This window comes from Panthera pardus, unplaced genomic scaffold, assembly GCF_024362965.1.
Source record: "Panthera pardus isolate Hobbes unplaced genomic scaffold, ASM2436296v1 HiC_scaffold_8, whole genome shotgun sequence".
NCBI lineage: Eukaryota > Metazoa > Chordata > Mammalia > Carnivora > Felidae > Panthera > Panthera pardus.
Window position 1 is genome coordinate 125912266 of NW_026527013.1, and position 19096 is coordinate 125931361.

The 19096-nt window shown below is 46.2% G+C and overlaps 1 protein-coding gene across 4 annotated transcripts in view; it reads left to right on the plus strand.

Annotated features, from left to right (window-relative positions):
* The window catches only part of EEPD1 (endonuclease/exonuclease/phosphatase family domain containing 1), a 202412-nt gene that overhangs the window by 76652 nt on the left and 106664 nt on the right, over window positions 1-19096 (plus strand). For 3 of the 4 annotated variants that reach the window (XM_019418136.2, XM_019418138.2, XM_019418137.2), the window contains one exon: window positions 14445-15512. In XM_019418136.2, the coding sequence (XP_019273681.1) occupies window positions 14635-15512 (878 nt within the window). In that variant the 5' untranslated portion in view covers window positions 14445-14634. Of the gene's footprint in view, window positions 1-13507; window positions 13980-14444; window positions 15513-19096 lie in introns of those variants that run through there. The other variant, XM_019418135.2, reaches the window with a different exon arrangement.

The window sequence follows — 19096 nt, forward strand, 5'->3', positions numbered from 1 at the left end:
TGCTGACCACTTTCACCTACGTCACGTCATTTAATCCTTTTAACAACCTTATGAGGTAAGAACTTCTTTCCCCATTTTTATAGGTGAAGAAACCGAGGCTCACGAGAGTTTAGTTTCTTGTCCCTGGATATATCTATGAGGGTAGAGCTGGTACTCGAGCCCAGCTCTCTCTGTCACCAAGCCCATGACTCTCTGTTGCCCCACCCGACTCACATGCAGTCACTGCAACTGACAGATGTATTAGTCATGAGCCCAAGGGTTGGAAGCCGAGGAATGTAGCCAGGAAGACCACTAGGAGAACCAGCAATGTGTTGAAGGTGCCTCCCAGATTCCTCAGGATTTCTACCAGGCTGAGCTCTCCTCTTCTCTTTCCTGCATTTGAGTCCAGGCCCCTCTTGATGTTCTCTCTGGCGATCCTCACGACTGGACCAGGCCTGCCCTCCAGGAACAGTGAAAAATGCTAAAAAAACTAACCATTTACATTCCCTCTTCTAGCTTCCCATGACACGTCTTATTCCCTTAAGGCAACAGAGCACCAGGATACTACAGAGAGGAGAGCTTGTAATTTAACCAGAGATGTGACAACAATAGTCCAGAAGCCAGGAGTGGGGGAATGAAAATGTACTTTTGTAAGGTTCTTGAACGTACATGAAGTGATGTGATATCACATGAAGGTAGTAATAAGGATGTATCCTATAAACCCTAAAATAACCACTAAAATAACAAGACAAAGATTTATAGCAAGTAAGCCACAGAGGAAGTAAAATGAAATCACAGACGGCAATCAGCTCACCAAAGAAGATGTACGAGTGGCCAGGGAGCACATGAAAAGATACTCAACATCATCAGTCATCAGGGAAATGCAAAAAGCCACAGTGAGATAAATCCTTGACACCCACCAGGATGGTTATAGGCAAAAAGGCAAATACTAATGCACACTGGAGAGAACATGGAGGATTAAAAACCCTGATGCACTGCTAGCAGAAATGTAAAACGGGGCAGCCACTTTGGGACCGTCTGGCAGGACTTGGAACATTAAACGTGGCGTTACCATAGGATCTAGCAATTCTGTGCCTAGGTTTATACTCAGGAGAAATGAAACATGCATCTGCACAAAGCCATGAATGTTGACAGCGACATTATTCATAATAACCAAAAGCTAGAAACAACCCAAATGTCCATCAAATGAAGAATGGATCGAGAAATGTGGTGTGTCCATACAGTGGAACTCATCCATGAAAAGGCATTAAGTACTGACACAGGCCTCAACATGGACGGATCTTGAAAACGCTACGCTAAGTGAAAGAAGCCAGTCACCAAAGACCCATACTCTATAACTCCACTTATGTGAAATGTCCAGAATTGGCAAACCTATAGAGGCAGAAAGTAGCTTAGAGATTATCTAGGGCTGGAGAAGGGGTAGGAGTGGGAGGATTTGGGGGTGATACTAAAAGGTGTGAGGTTTCTTTTCGGGTGATCAAAATGTTCTGTAACTGTTACACAATTTTGTGTATACACTAGAAGTAATTGAATTGTACACGACTTTTTCTTGCTTGAAGAAGAAGGAGCACTTCTTTTTTTTTTAATGTTTGTTTGTTTATTGAGACAGAGAGAGAAGTGGGGAGGGATAGAGAGGGAGAGAGAGAATCCCAAGCAGGCTCTGTGCTGACATCAGAGCAGACACGGGGCTCAATCCCACAAACTGCAAGATCATGATCTGAGCCGAAAGCAAGAGTCGGATGCTTAACTGACTGAGCCACCCAGGCACCCCTGAGTTGTACGCTTTAAATGAGTGAAGTATACAGTATATGAATTACATCTCAGAAAAGGTATTACAAAAAAAGCAATAAGTTCAGAAGTAGGCAGAAAAAAGGAAAAGGAGGAAAAGGAATAAACAGAGCAAACAGAAAACAAACAACAAGATGGTCAATTTAAACCTAACCATATAGGGGCACCTGGGTGGCTCAGTCAGTAGAGCATGTAACTCATGATCATGGGTAACTCATGGGTCATGGTTCCAGCCCCACACTGAGCATAGAGCTTATTTAAAAAAAAAAAAAACTAATCATATCAATAACCACATTAAATTTAAACAGTCTAAATGCTTCAATTTGAAGGCAGAGATTGAGAGATTGGGTGGGAAAAAAGAAAGGGGCAATGATAGGCTGCCTACAAGAAACCCACTTTAGAAAGACACAACTAGGTTCAAAGTAGAATGATGGAAAAGGATGTACTACGGTAACACTAATTTTTTAAAAAGCTGGGGAAGATATATTAGTATCAGACAAAGTAGATTTCAGGGCAGGGAATATTACTAGGACAAAGGAGGTTAGTTCATAATGATAAAATGGTTCATTCATCAGAAGGTTATAACAATCTTAAATATTTATGGGCCTGATAATAGAGCTTCAACCAAGATAAAGCAAAAACTGATAGAACTCCAAGGAGAAATAGAAAAATCCTCAATTATGTCAGATATTTTAATTTAGCCATTTGTCATACAATAACTGAGAAGGACGTTTGGAGATTGTCTGATCCAATCCACTCATCTTACTGATAAGGAAAATGGGACCCAGAGAAGTCAACTGACTTATGCACGGTCACCGAGTTCATTAGTGCCGGAGCCTGGCCATTAACCCAGGTGTCACCAGGGCTACTTAGTCTGTGAGACTCCCTGCAGCATACAGACGTCCAAATTCAGCCTAACATGGTGGTGAGAGACTTACAACCATGAGTGGGAGGAATCCCACTAGATAAGCAGTCATGGTTACTTATATTTTAAGAGACCACCCATTAATTCCTTTGACAAATATTGATTAAGGTCTAGGCCCTCTTGGAGATGCTTGGGATACAGCAGTGAAGTCAAATTCCGTGTCCTCCAGGGGCTTATATTTTGGTGAGAAAGAGACAGACAATAAATATCTAAGTGAAAAGTGCTACTAAGACAAATAAAGCAAGATAAGAGGGATAGAGAGCAGGCCAGAGCTTTAGGCAACTGTGCCCACCTAGCGTTTCCCCAAGAAAAGCTAGTTCTGGGAAACATTCCACATAAAAGGGCAAATAGGTGTTGTTGAACTGTTTCCTTCTGGAGATTCCCTATGCACATTTGTAAATTGAAGGCCCTGAGAAGTCTTGCAATGATGAAACCCATTTCAACTTCTTTACCCTGGCACTTTCCAACTGTGGAACGTACTTTGAAGAATGTCCATGGGACCTCTTGGGCTCTGTATAACGTCTTTTCTATGTACTTTCTGGAAGCTGAATTTCCAACATTTGGGCCTTTAACTTATTCCTCAAAAAAGATGGTAGTTTCTTCCAGATCAATTCACAAACGGGGCACTTATAGCCACCAGAGAGGCAGCATGACGGTGGGAAAGGAGCCCTAGCCTGGGCTCCTCAAGAGAGATTCCCTTCCCAGCAAGTTTCTTGGCCTTTTAGGTCCTCAAAGATAAAATGAGGATCTAGTCTCAGTGCTCTCAGGTCTCCTCTAGCTCCAAAATTCCATAATTTTTTTGGACTGAGATTTTAGGACTGTGGTTGACCTTGGTTATTCGTGTTCCAGATGCTGATCCTGCTGTTCTAGTGTGGAGAAAATGTTTGGTCTCATCTATGCTCAGACTTAAGATCAGTTTGAAGCACTGCTTCTATTGTAAGCTATGTACCAGAGTCATCTGGAGGCTTAACAAATACCCCTACTTAGATCCCACCCCCCAGAGTTTCTGATGGAATTGGTCTGGGGAAGGGCCTGGGCACTGGGATTTTGGCAACTGCCCCCAGGATTCCTAGGTGCTGCCGAGGTTAAGAACCACTGCCTTTATTTAAAACAAATTTTTTTAAATGTTTATTTATTTTTGACAGACAGAGCATGAGTGGGGGAGGGGCAGAGAGAGAGGGAGATACAGAATCTGAAGCAGGCTCCAGGCTCTGAGCTCTCAGCACAGAGCCCTGTGTCGGGTTCAAACTCACAGACCGCGAGATCATGACCTGAGCCAAAGTCAGACGCTCAACTGACTGAGCCACCCAGGCGCCCCAAGAACCACTGTCTTTAAAACAGTTTTCACACTGCAGTCTTTCTTGAACACCTTCATGGTCTATTATCATATCTGAGTACCATCTGGGCACAAAAATATATGACAATATGAACAGTTGTATCTTTTGCTATAAATATGAGATAGCCAAAAAACAAAACCCCCCAAAATGGAAAGCAATATAATTAAATTCTAGCTAGATACCGGTGCCTGCCAAAATTCTGAGCCTGAGGTCAGCATTTTCTTTATGGACAGAGATGAACAAATATGAGAACATATTTTGGTCGTGGTGGCCCCAAAATGAGAGTTTCTCCTCAACACAACCACAGTGATGTTTGGAGAAATGAAAAGGGAGAGATTCCCCATTGAGGGGTTTAATATATATAATGTTGTGTCTGGAGTCTCTTAAACTCCTCTTCCTCACCACCGCTAGGTCACACTTTGGGGGATGCTCTTTAAGGTCTTCGAGGTTATTTCTTAAGGAAGTCATTTTTGCGAGTGGGGTTGTGAGGTCAGAGACCAACTTATCAGGGCTTACTTTTCCAATATTGAGGAGAAACATGGTCCCAATATGAGCATCATTGGTAATGGTGAAAGAGAAGAAAAGGTGAGAATCATAAAAGTGCATCGTGAGGTTGAACCTGGCAGGAGGTCAACACTGAGGACCAGCTGTAAGTGAGCCTGGAGGAGAGGAGGGGCAGGTGAGGTGTACCTGTTGTTCCTACGTGTGTGACAGCCTTTTCCCCTAGTTCCTGTCAGCAGTGCTCCCTCATGCTGGCCCATGGCCCAGCTGAAGGAGCCTCCTCACCCTACCTCCAGAAGTACTAGGGTCCAAGGGTATTTCCATGATTTATCCTAAGGTAGGAAGAGTTGCCTCATTCCCTCTTCTGATTTTGGAGTATTCTATGCTAAGGAGAAGACTCATAATTAGGCATTCAGAAATGGAAATAATGGCCTCTACCAAGAAGAATGTTTTATAAACCCTCAAATTTAATAAACAAGAAAGAATTAACTGTTCTGCGAAAAAGTGGAAGTCTGAAACTGGAAATGTTGCTTTTAAGAGGAAGTGAATAAAGCAAATGGGAACTAGAATTCCCAAACGTGGTGATGATACTCACATCACTGTTAAAGATTAATGAATATTATTTTCTGTAATAGCAATAATTCCAGATGGGGATGGGAGGGAGGGCAACACGGTGCTTCTGATGGTAAATGTTCCCCATTGTGGTACTGTAAATGAAGCCACCTCGTTCTGTTGGGACTTTGATACAATAACCTCCAGCCAAATGCTCCATAAGAAATAAAATGCCAGTTGGAAAGGCATTTACCATGTCTGGGAAATGACAAAGGCCTTCACTTGTCAGCCATGAAATTAAACAATATATCAGTCAGTAGACTATGAGCTTTCACGGAGAAATTTGATGCAAAGACACACAACCCAGTACTGCCAAAGTTTCATTCCTGCCTTTCAAGCCACTTCCCTGGGAGAAGGCCAAGTCCAGTAAAGGAAGGAGAAATAACACTTCTGAATTCCCTGGAAGTTGTGAATGGAGGTGTCTGTTTTTAACTGGTATTGAGCTCTATTGTGGGGGCTGATGCTAAGCCATTTAGTAAAACCAAAGCAGATGCAGGTTTGCATGTAAAGTTGATTGGAAACTGTCTCCTCCAGTATCTATGTATCTAACCAGAAGAAATAGGCTCCCCTATTTCTATCACCAGTTTAGTGACCTATCAGCAAACAGATTGGCACATATGCAAACAGACAAATGATACCTAAATGGAGAAATTTTTTTCACAATCTTTTTTATTTAGTTTACTTTCATGGAAATGTTTCTATTAATTCTTTCTAAAAACTTCAATTAAAAAAAAAAGCTTACACAACAAAAAATCTGAATAGGCCTACATCTATTAAAGGAATTGAATCAATATTAATCACCCTCCAAAACAAAAGCATCAAGCCCAGATGGATTCACTGGTGAATTCTACCCAACATTTAAGGAAGAAATGATATCAATTTTCTACAATTCCTTCCAGAGGATATAAGTGGAAAGAATGCTTCTTTAACTGATTCTATGAGACCGACATTACCCTAATACCAAAAGCAGACAAAGATTATACTGTTTATGCAAAGGAATACTTCTGTATAGTATTTTGATATTAGTTAAGTTGTGGCATCATTTTGAGATCCATCAGAGTTTAAAGAAAAAAAAAGAATCGAATATTTTAAGCATAGACATTATGAGCTTTTTAAAAACCAAAACTTTTTATAGCTTTTCAAACCAGAAGTAAAGAAGTCACTGAAGCATCCTACGGGTGTTAATTTCTAATAAGGCAAATATCTATGGTTATAATCCACATAAACAAAAACTGTTTTTTTTTTTTAATTTTTATAATGGTAAAGGTTTTTGTGATAAAAAGTTAGAAAGCCATGGAGTATCCCTGGCTATGATGGGTCCATTTCTTGTCATGGCTTCATAAGGAGGCATTTTGATAGAATTCTAAGCACCTATATCAATCCATGGCTGGGCCTAGAGTTTTGGTCCTTCTAGTCCTGAGGGATTTTCACCAAGTTAAGTATTTTTCTCTTCAGTTTTTTGTCTATTTTGCTTATTTTTTTGAAAAATGTTTTCCTCTATTTTTTTATCTTTCTTATTTTTTCTTTATTTCTTCATCTAAAAGTTTCTAATTAATTTTTTTGCATTTTCACCGTTTATTTTCTTTTTCATGTTTTCTTATTTTTCTTAAATCTTTTATTTTTATTTTTCTTATTTTTATTTATTTTTGCCATTTTCTCGTTTTTTTTCATTTATTTTTCTAACTTTTGTTTTCAATTTTTCTAATTTTTAAACTCTTTTGTTTTTTGAAGTTTTTCTTTATTGTAGGAATGAGTACTGAGCAGAATGTACAATATTCTCTTCTATATGACAGTGGAGTATGAAAACCTCAAGAAGTTCTTCATCCTCAACCCAATCAAGGGGGGGCGGGGTACTTTAGAGGAAATCATGAAGGTTCTGTAGGTAAACATGGACCATGGAGAGGAACTAATACCTTACATGGAGCCACTCCCTGACTCCAAGGATCCTGGGCAGACTGACTTGATGGTATCCCAGGGCTACACAATGGGAAGGGATCAAGGACTCATAGATGGGCCAGAAGTATGACGAAGTGATGGTAATCTATGTGCTTCTGGCCTATAAGAGATCTGAGCTGGAGGGCGACACCATCATCCTGAGCCCCATCCTTTGGCTGATCCCACCCACAGCTGCCCTTTAAACTCATCCTGCAAGGTATGGCATCGTGCGTCTGCTAACCCAAAGCAGAGGAATTTCAATAAGCCTGCCACTTCCACCTTTAATTCCTACTCTGAGAATAGTCAGAAGAGCAGGACAGAAAATCAGTGGCTTGAGGAGAACCAGGAGTTAGGATGGAAAGTGAGCAGCTCAGGCAAAGCATCTGACAGTCCCCTACTTGGCCTAGAGAGGAGACCACCCCAGCACAGCCCCCAGCATGGCCCTTTGGCCTCCCCTGAACCCATACACCAGCAGCAGTGATGATGTCCCGGATGCAACCAAATTCCCCCAGGGTATATCCTCCAGGAAAGGCCCTCCATACCGGCAGCTTAGACAGTGGTCTGACAAACAGAATTTGCCTGACGGTGTGACCCCATCGTCTGCCTCTAGCAGCAGCCAGGGCCGGCAGGGGGTCATTGAGAAGGATAAAGTTTCACTTTCATCCACACCTGTGTTTGACGTCAGCCAGAAAGAACTGGCATGAAGCAGAAAGAGTGGAGAAGAGGAAACTTCAGGTGGCCAAAGCAGTGAGATAAACAAGGAAGCATGCTGGGAGGTCAGGCGTGCTCCCTGTACTTTACATGAAGCATGGAGATCACGAGCTCCTTGGAGCCCATCAAGTGTGGGAGATTGGCCAGGTGCTGAACACAAACAGCTGCACTGGGAACTGGACAAGATGTACATGATGCTGTGCGTGTGTGGCCCGCTGAGAGAGGACTTTGTGCACTGGGGGATAGAGAGTATGACCTGCCCAGCCTTCGCTCCCAGGGCTCAGATAAGGGGCTATCTGACACTTCCAAAGCCTTCACAAGCAGTCTCCAAGATAATGCTGTACCTACAGGATGCCAGGGGCCACCTAGAGGACAAGATGAAAGGCCCCTTTGCCCCACCTGGGTGAACTTCAGAGACGGATGGGACTGTTGCTCTTGGAGCATTTCTCCTCTTCCCTGCTCTTCTCCATCTTGTCTTCCATGTTCATGGGGGAGGGGAAATAGAGCTGTAGAAATAAACGCGATTATAAAAATGCTAATTTATTCTGTTTAAATACGATAGTTTAACAAAACCACTTTCTTTTTATTGCTACAGCTGTCATACAATACTCATCTACTGTTCTACAAGAGAAGGGCCCTGAAGGTTTCCAAATTCTCCTGTGACCCAACTGAAAAACAAAAACAAAAACAAAAAAAACCTCAAACCACTTTCCTTGAGGGAAATCAAAGCCTGGTGAGGTCACCTGAAGAATGGGACAAATGTCAGTGAATTGTAAAGGGAACTACATTTGGAACTATGACATTGGTTTTTCTTGCTGGGAAAACAAGGCCTGAGGGTCACATCTATATGATAAATACTTCTGTGAGGCAACCTTTTCCGTAATTGTAAGCCTATAACAATGACACTCTGGTAGTTCTGTAGGTTGGCTGGGCTCAGCTGGGTTGTTTTCTCTGCTCCTTGTGGTCTCTCCTGGGCTCACTCCTGTGGTTTCATCTAGCTAGTGGCTGGGCTAGGCTGGAAGGTCCTAGAAGGCCTCTCTCACCCATGTGAAGCCTCAGTGCTTATTGAGGGTGGGGATGCCCCCTGTCACAACAGGATAAGCCAGAACTTTCCGATAGCACGGCAGCTGGTTCTAAGAGGAAACATTCCAGGGAGATCCAATGGGCAAATGCTTATCAAATCCTTGCTTGCCTCTAGTAAATGTCCCCTGGTCAAAGCAAATCACATGGCCAAGCAAATCACATGACAAGTGATCACACAGGGATGAGAGTACTGGGACATATGACTCACTGGGGGCCACCAATGTCACAGTCAACCACATACCGCTGTGTAACAGAGCAATAGACTCATTTAGAGAACCCAACGGTAATGCTTCTAGTGGCAAAATTCATGGCTGAGTGTCTACACACAGAAGAAGAAATTTGAAGACTGAGGGTATATCCATTGCCACTGTCCATGTGGTCCATCTGGGGGCATTCTGGGCCATCAAACGCCGTGACTCCCAGGGAGGCAGGGTCTGATTTAGAAAGTTCCCATATACTGTCAATGTCTCATGCTTCATCAGTTTGGGAACACACAGAAGCCTACTGTGGTAGAGAGTGACAAATCTGCTGTTGAGGTCATACCAATATTCAGGACAACATCCAGTTTGGCCATTGCGTGAGTGTGGGTGCCAGGATAGCTGTCAGTGGTCTGACTGAACCCCTTGTTGACTAGGAAAATGGGAACTTCTCTGCAAGGGCTGAGGTCTTGTGGGTTGCGGTATCTTTCCTTATTCATCTTTCAGATCTCATCTTCACCTCCCAAGGAAGTCCCCTACACTCAGTTATTTTTAATTTACAGCCGTATCCTCCTCCCCTTCCCTTTATTCTAACATGCTCTGTTCTTATCAATTTAATGTCTGCATTCCTGCTGGCCTCTCTGCTCTGGGAATAGAGAAATCGTGTCTTCCTCATCAACATGTTTCTAGTGCCATGCATGTTGAAATTTTAAATTGAAAACTGCTCTCCCTTCTTCCCTTCCATCACCTCTCCCTTCCCCTGAAGCGCCATTTCCCTTTGAAACTGCTGACTCAGAAGCAGGCCAGCGACCTCCCTCACTCTGTCTCTCTGGCCAAAGCCCCAGGTGAGATCTCTGTTGTAAGGAGCAGTGGCCACGGGACGTGGCACTCAGAGGGGATGATGTGACCCTTGCTCTTTGACATACTCAGGTAACACAGGTGTCAGCCAGGCCCTCACTTCCTGTCCTTCTGAGAGTCAAATGACACTGGCTCAAACTTCCATTCTTTGTGGAGCAGGACCTCTCTCCCCACCAGCCAAGCTGCCAGTCTCAGTAGGGATTCTTGAAAGTCAGACATGTCACCGGGTCACTCAGGCTGTGAGTTTTGCTTGCAATGAATCCTGGATCTTTCATCTGGCAGCTTGCCACTGGCCCCTTCTCACTATCCTATATCTCTCCAGAGAGACTCAGCTTCTCTACCTTATGTCCCTGATAGCACTCATTCGAGGCCATTACATTTCTTATTAAAGATTCTGGGTGTGGGGGCCCCTGATTGGCTCAGTCAGTAGAGCGTATGACTCTTGACCTCAGGGTCATGAGTTCAAGCCCTATGTTGGGGGTAGAGCCTACTTCAAAAAAAAAAAAAAAAGATTCAGAGTATAAGTGTGGGGGTTACATTGGAGAATAGCACATTGGATAAAATAGACTGTCAGACATGATTAGTCTTTTTTTAAGTTTATTTATTTATTTATTTTGAGAGAGAGCACACGCATGAGCAGGGGAGGGGCAGGGAGAGAGGGAGAGAGAGAGAAGGAATCCTAGGCAGGCTCTGTAGTGTGAGATCACGGCCTGAGCCGGATGCTTAACTGACTGAGCCACCCAGATGCCCGGAGACATTATTAGTCTTAAAGCCTTCAGGTGTCCCCTCTCCTGGGGGGGACTGTTCACTGGTCTTCTCTTCTGTTGGCTCCAGACTCAACTCCTTCCTGGGTCCCTTTGTTCCCCTTCACCTCCCTCCTCTTCACCCTGGCTCACCTACTCCTTCTCCCAAAATAATCCCATCTTCTTCTTCCTCTTATTTTCCATCTTCTCCTCCTCTTCCTCCTCCTCTTTCTTCTTCTAGTTCAAGCAGCATTTCTTTTTATCTTTTGAGGATTTTTTTTCAGTTTTATCAAGGTGTAATTGAAGTACATTAAACATCACAAAAGTGTGTGAGTCTCGTTTTGACATACATACACCCATGAAACCATGACCTCTCAAACATTTCCATCATTCCAACGGTTTCCTTGTGCTCTTTGGCCAGTTTCATCCACTCCTCCATGCATCACAACCCCAAGCAACTGTTGAGCTGCTTTCTCGGTATATAGATTAACTTGTATTTTCTAGAGTTTAGTATAAATGGAATCAAGCATCATATTCTCTCACTTTTTTGCCAGGCTTCTTTCATTTGGCGTGATGATTCCAAGATTCTTCAATCTTGTGTGTATTAATTATTTTGTCTTTATGGCCGAGTAGTATTCCATTGTATGGATATGCCACTATTTGTTTATCCATTCACCTACTGGTGGATTTGGGTTGTTTGTGATTTGGGGCTATAACAAACTCCTAGAACATTCACTACACATCTTTGGGTTTCATGCTCTCATTTCTCTTTGGTAAATACCTAAGTGGAGTGGTTTGGTGATCCCGTAGATGAGTGTTGAACTTTTTAGGAAACTGCCTAACTGACTTCCAAAGTGGTTACACTGCCTTGCATTCCCACCATCAGTATCTGAGAGTTTCAGTTGCTCCATACCTCACCAACATGTGGTTTGCGGGTCACTTTCAATTTAGTCATGTTATTGTGGTTTTGTTACTTTGTTTCAATACCCAGGGGTTTAGCTACCTCTTGGCTTCATTTCTACTTAAGGGGGAGCATATGCTTCGATTTACAGAGAATAAAACCAGGTTATGCCTGTTGTGCCAGTAAAGTTGGCAGTGCCCCTCTTACCCTCCCATGTGTCCTGGTTTGTATTATAAAATATGTAGTTTCTCTGCTTCTAATCCCACTGGCCGTGCCCCCAGGCTCTTCAAGGCATTCTGCTCAACAAAGACTTTTCCTTCCTCTACAAGGGATTTTCCTGCTTTTCTTGAACATGTTTTTCCTTATCACAACAGGATTTCAGGAGGAAAGGAGTGGCATAATGTAGTTTAGTACTGGGGTTGGGGAGTAGGGTGGCAAGTGAAGGGGATAGAGGGAGGGAGTCAGATTAGGTCCTGATGACATCATTTGAGCTGGATGCAGCCATTCTTGACATAAGCTCTCTTCCTTAGGTTTAGCACATAAGAACCTGGAAATCCCTCCCTCCCTTCTTTTCCTCTAAGCTAGTGTGACTGGGGTTTCTGTCACTTGCAATTAAGTCCTGACCCGTATACACAGTAGGGGAATGTGCCTCAGAAAGGCAATAGCATTTTGCCAAGCCCTGGCTACCTCTTACTTCATATCTGAAGTACTTTGTGCCTTCCCTGAGAGTTACTGTTTTTGCTGACCTAGCCCTGGGAAATTTAAAGCAGGAACATTGGTCACATTGGTTGGGACGAAACTTCAGAGCACACCAAATGCCCAGGGTCAAAGTATTCAAAACCATCACCACATGGTTTGTTTAATCAAATACTCTAGCTCCATGTATCTGCTGTACTTCAGCAGGTTCTTTAATCGTTAACTGAGTTGTCATTTAGTGGTTATGATCCAAGGACTGTTCTGAATTTTGGTAAGCAACCTTCATTTCCAAGCAGCATTTCCTGTCTCTTTAATGACTAGATTTAATACTTATAGAAACATATCGATATATACTGAGAGCGCTATACGTGCCAAAGAGCAACCCTATTAAGTGTTGTGTGCGAACATATCTCTGAATAATCGGTGGTGCGTGACCTCTCCTAGCAGCAGGAGTTACTAGCATTGTTTGAGGACATCTCTGTGATCGCAGCGCAAAGGCAATACTCCAGTGAAAGAAAAGAGGAGGCCAGAAGTGGGGGGAAGAAGTAAAAAAGATCCCATTCAGTCCCCTCTGGGAACGTTCTCAGACTTGACCGCAGAGCTGAGCGAGACCCTTGACACGCAGGGGTGCCCCCCCCCCCCCCCGCCACAACTTGGAGTGCCCGGACCTTAAGCCACGCCCCAAAGATGATCTAAACTCAGACTGGTGGCCTGGTAGTATTTGCGCCCATGGGCGCCTTCTCTTCTTCCGGGCTCCTCCTGCGGAAAAGCAGCTCGGCAGGTCTCGCCTCGGTCAAGACCAAACAAACACTCTCCACCTCACACATATAGCCTTAAGTCTTTGGTAGTATCTCCACTCAGGAGCTGCAGGCCCCAGGGCAGCCTCCTCAGGACCCGACACTGCAGCAGCGATATCGGCCCCGCCCATTTAGTCCCTAAATCCCGCCTCCGCGCCTCCGTGGCCCGCCCCCTTCCGCCATGGCCCCGCCCCTGCGCTCCCGCATTCCATCTCCACGCCCACGCGCTCGGGGCCCTCCCCCCGCGCAGCAGGGCCCCGCCTCTCAGATTTGTCGGCCCCGCACTCCACCCTCTCGCGTTCTGGCCCCGCCCCCGCGCCCTGTGGCCCCGCCCCCCGCACTCCAGGGCCCCGCCCCAACGCTCTCTGGTTCCGCTCTCCCGGGCTCTGGTCTGGCGCTCGGCCCCGCCTCCACGTTCCCTCTGGAGTCCCCGGAGGAGTTGCCGCGCTGGGGGAGGCGTGGCCGTGGTGCCGGCGGAGGCGCGGGCCGAGCCGCCAGGACTTTGGCTTTGACACGGACGGCGAACTGGAGCCGTGGCTTTGGTACTCGGCACCGACGCGGTCCTGGCGGATCCCGCGTCCGAGTCGGGCGCAGGACTTTTTGCTTCCATCAACGCAACTGCGGCGACGCCGCAAGTCCTGGTGCAGCCTCGGCGGCCGGATTTCACCGCCGCTGCCGCCTCCGCGCAGCCCTGCAGCTCTTGCTGGCTCTGGGAGAGCGACTCTAAGAGTTTCTCCCGCAGAAAGAGCCGGGACGCGCGGCTCGAGGCGGCCCAGCCGCTGACCCACACCTGCGCGGGCACCAGAACTGGAGGCAGGGGGCCCGCGCCAGTCCCGGGTTGAGCTCAGGCTTCCGAGCCGCAGGTGGAAGGACGCCCCGGGGGAGCAGCGGAGAGGTGGGGCGCGGGGACTTGCGGCGGGTCTGGTGGGGGTCCGTAAACCCCTTCTTGGTGCCTATACTAGTGAGGACGGGATTCCCAAGTTGCAGGTGGTGCTGAATGTCCGGCGGCGGGGTGGGCGTGGGAGATACGCCCTCTCTGCTGCCCGAGCCCTGGTAGGGGCGACCTAAGGGGGGATGGTGGTGAGAGGTGAGTAGAGGCAGGGATCCGAGGTGTGGGCTGATGAGGATAGGTCTCTTTCCAAGAGAAGAAGCTCATAGCCTTTTTGGACCCGAATGTGATAAAAACCAGACCTCTTCAGAGGGAAATCCATACGGGCCAGCCTCGCTATGTGTTCAGGGGTTCACGGACAGCCATTAGCCTGAGACTCCTGGTTAAGAACTCCTGCTCTAGGTAGGGAATGCTAATGCAAACTGATTAACTGATCCAATCGATTTGTGTGTTTATTAATTTGTTTTCCAGGTGGCCAAGTGAAAGGTACTTTTGGACACCCTGGGCATGGAGATTTAGTGTTTGTCTTTGGTAACCGTTTCATTCCCTGCATCGTGCACCTTCCCTCCTTCTGTGCCTGTAAGGTTTGTTGGGCTTCCTCCCTAGCCAGAGAGTTCTTCTGCGGTGGTGAGGCCTCCCTGGGCCACTGACCCTGGCCGGCATGGGGAGCACCCTGGGCTGCCACCGCTCCATACCGCGGGACCCCTCGGATCTATCCCATAGCCGCAAGTTCAGCGCGGCCTGCAACTTCAGCAACATCCTGGTGAATCAGGAGCGGCTCAACATCAACACGGCCACAGAGGAGGAGCTGATGACCCTGCCTGGTGTGACGCGTGCGGTGGCACGCAGCATCGTGGAGTACCGCGAGTACATTGGTGGCTTCAAAAAGGTGGAGGACCTGGCGCTGGTCAGCGGCGTGGGTGCCACCAAACTGGAGCAGGTCAAGTTTGAGATCTGCGTGAGCAGCAAGGGCAGCTCCGCGCAGCACTCTCCCAGTTCCCTGCGGCGGGACCTGCTGGCCGAGCAGCAGCCTCACCACCTCGCCACCACTGTGCCCCTCACCCCACGGGTCAACATCAACACGGCCACCCCTGCTCAGCTCATGAGCATACGAGGCCTCACGGAGAAGATGGCTGTGAGCATCGTGGACTACCGCCGCGAGCATGGGCCCTTCCGCAGCGTTGAGGACCTGGTGAGGATGGGCGGTATCAACGCCGCCTTCCTCGACAGGATCCGGCACCAGGTGTTCGCGGAGCGGTCCAGGCCCCCCTCTACCCACACCAATGGGGGCCTGACCTTCACCGCCAAGCCTCACCCCAGCCCAACCTCGCTGAGCCTGCAGAGTGAGGACCTGGACCTCCCGCCAGGGGGGCCCACCCAGATTATCTCCACTCGTCCTTCCGTGGAGGCTTTTGGAGGCACAAGGGATGGGCGGCCGGTGCTGAGGCTGGCCACCTGGAACTTGCAGGGCTGCTCAGTGGAGAAGGCCAACAACCCCGGGGTGCGAGAAGTGGTGTGCATGACGCTTCTGGAAAACAGGTGAGGACAGGAACCATGGAGGGGGTGGGGTGTGAAGACAGTTCTTGCGTGGCCTCATCTGTACATGCAAATGAGTGGACTTTTGGGGGGTAGGGAGAGGGCAAGATTATTTAATCAGTGTTCTTGAGGCCCCAGCCAACATTGTCACCTGCAGCTGAGCTCTCTCTCCTGCTCCAGAATTTTCTGAATACAGCTATCTGGGCTTGTGGCCCATGTCTTAAACCTGGCGTATCTGAGATCGATTCATAATTTTGGGGTAAGTGGAGATTGTGTTGGTGTTATTGTTCTGGAAAATGTTGTTGGACTTAGAGGACTTCATGGGGTTTACACCAGATCAGACACTCAGAACCTGGGAAGCGTTGCACAGTTTTGCATATGAGAAAGAGCTAGTTGGGATTTTTTTAAAAATGAGACACAAAGTCACTTTTTTTCACCAAATATGCCTATTTGTGTGCACAAAATCAACTTAAAGGCCAGGTATTTGCAAACACATACACTCTATATATTCACCAAAATGCTGTGAATGAATCACTCCTCATTCTTTTTCCTTATTTAGCCTGAAGTTGGTGTTCAGGCCCACAACTGCAACCTCAAATGTATGTAACCTCTCCTGTCCCATAGCCAGGAAAGGTCAGGCTGACATGTGGTGACTATTGGCCAGATTTTCCCATTTTGAACCACAGGAGAAGAGACTTGTAGGATGGGCTCTTATCACAGCGTGTTTACATTATTCACAACACTGCTTTCTGTAGGAGCTTCCATTAACCCCCCGTAAAACAAAACAATATTATTGTAGCAGTAACTCCTGCTGTTAGTAAAACAGTGTGGTGTATAATGTAATCAGCTTGGGGAAGGAAAGAAATATTTTTAATGGTCTCTTCTTGGCCAGAAATCCTCTGGTCCTGGTCTTGAGGGATTACGCCCTGCCACGCACCAGACAGACATGTAGTGTGTCTGTGGCCACTAGCTACTTTCCTTTGCACTGGATTGTTGGTGAGCCTGACAGTTCAGTGGCAGCAGTTTAGTGACGCGAAGTGAGTTCTCAGCGGGCAATCACAGTGCATTGTGGCAGAGCATCAGGATAAATGAGTGAGGAGAAAACCAGGTCACACCGTTTCCCTGGCACTGTCCCCGTGGCACACTCCAATCACAGGACGGAGGGATCACGCACCAGGTCAGAGAACTGGACCAAGAGAGCTCCCCAGCACTCTGCCTGCGCTGCTGTGTCCTCTGTTTTGCACTGTAACTCACTCCTTTTGCAAAATCATCTTGTTCACAGGTGAGAACTGGACTTGATGCTGGGTGATATTTATCAGGAATGGCTTGATAGTTGTTTCTCTTCATCCATAGCAACTTGGGTGCATGTATGGGAAAGGGGAAGGGAGGGTAAAGGACGGATGGCTGTTTAATTCTTATCCTCAGTTTTCTTAAGGCTCAATTTGGGGGGATGAATCAAGGTCTGAAATTGCCCAGGGGGAGTGACAGATCGGGCAGCTCTTGTCCATTTACTGTGACAGTGGTTTTTAAAGTGTGCTGTCTGGACCAGCATCAGCGTCAGCTACTGACTCAGAAACTCTGGGTTTCTGTGTGTTCACGCATCCTCCTGGTGGTTTCGATGCTCACTGAAGTTTGAGTCCCATTGTACTATGTGCTGGGTGATCAGCTGCCCCCTGGTTTAGTCTGTAAAGCACCACCTCCCCCTTACTGGCTTTTCTGACAAGGCCAGTGAATCCATGCAGAGCCTTCCAGGTATTATGTTTTCTTGGATTGTTCTGATCATCCCTATAGTTGTCCAGCGTACGATGTTCTTTCTGGCCAGAGTTAAAGGGCTTATTCCGCTTTTAGAACAGGTGAATGTGAAGGCTAGGAAATGGGAGAGAGAGCAGGGGACAGCTGGCCTCAGAGAGGGCTCTGCTCTGCAGTGTGGACCTGGGTCAGCCAGGGAAAGCGCTAGCAAGTCGAATCCAGCATGGGGTTAGGGTTTGTCCTAGAAGGATGATGGTTTGTTGAAGACATTTAATTGTTGTCCTCAAGTGAGAGTGCTAGAGCTTACCCAGACCTAGTAGGGTGTAGAAGTAGCCAGGGCGGTGACCTAGGTCCTCGTCACATATCTCACATTTGGCCCGGTGTCGTCCTGTGTCTTGGTTTCTTTTGCATGTTCACAATGTGTTCAGAGCGTTCTCAGCACTCATACCACCTTATTAGCATCTGGTAAACATATAGTAATAGGCTTAGGGCTTGATCCCCTGTAGAGCTGGAGTGGATCCATTTGCCTGTGTGGCTGTCCTAGGGTACCAAAAGATGGCTGGCTGTTCCAGAGTGGCTCACATGTCCTCAGAACAGCAGTGCACATTCTCCAAGGGCTGTGTGTTCATCCTGATTCACAGAAATCTCTCACCATCCAATTGATCCCTTCATTAGCAAGAGGAAATACATTTAGTGTGGGCAAGAATGGATGCAGGAGATTTTCTAGGTGATTCTTATTTTCACACGTGTGTGTGTGTGTGTGTGTGTGTGTGTATGTATATATATGTATATACACATATATACATACATATATATAACACAAGTATTCTGGCTATGTCTTCATAGTGTCTAATGCTTCCATATTCATTTCATTTCCCCATTAACCTTGGATGTAGGTAATGCTTGCTTTTAGCAATGATTCTCCATCTCTGTGTGAGGAAACTAAAACCAAAGAAGTTAAATGACTTGCCTCCATCCCGTAGCTCATTAGTGACTTGGCTGGGACTAGGACCCAGACCTTCTGACTTCAGTCCCGTGCTCTTTGCAAGCGTGCTGTGTTTTGTAAGCAAGCCATGTTGATCCTACCTCTTGTTCAGGCATCCCGCCCTCTGCCCAATCATGGGCACTTGCTGATTTGTGTGCTAGTCACATTTAAGAAAATAAGTCCATTGTAAGGGCATTTAAAAAACCCATGGCTCCTTTTAAAAAACCTTTTTTGGTGTAAAATTGGTGACATTCCTTAACCTTTCCAAGCCTCAGTTTTTCCATCTGTTAAATGTAGCTAATGAAAGAAAAAAAAAAAAAAGAACCCTTGAAAAAACATAAGAAAAGAAAAAAATACTTCTTTTGCAAAGGGAATAACTAGCTGGCTCTTCATTTTCCTTTCTGTGGGTTTGCTTTAGCAGGTGTGTTTTCTTAGGCCAAAGGGTACCTGTGTGGGACCCTAAAGAGTTAGAGTCCCTTTTTGACTTGAGATGCTACTGCTGGGTGGACAAGAATGTGTGAGTAATAAGAAACCGTGTTTTGCAGGAAACTGAGGTAGGACAGTCAAAAACTAGATAATCATCCAGTCACCAGTAGCCTTCAGGGACATCACCCTATGGCACAGAACAGATGGGTTTCATCAGATTCCTTTGCCAAATCTCAGTCTTGGGCAATGTTTTCCCTTGTTCAGTGTTTATGGAGCAAGGCAGAAAGAGGAATACTTCTGCTGAACATCCTTACAAAATCTGGTGGCAGTCCACATATGGAATGAAGATTAATTTTTAATTTTTGGTTTTTGCTGAGTAGTTGTCCTATTTTGAAAAGTCCCTTTGGTTTGTGAAAGTATAAGCCCT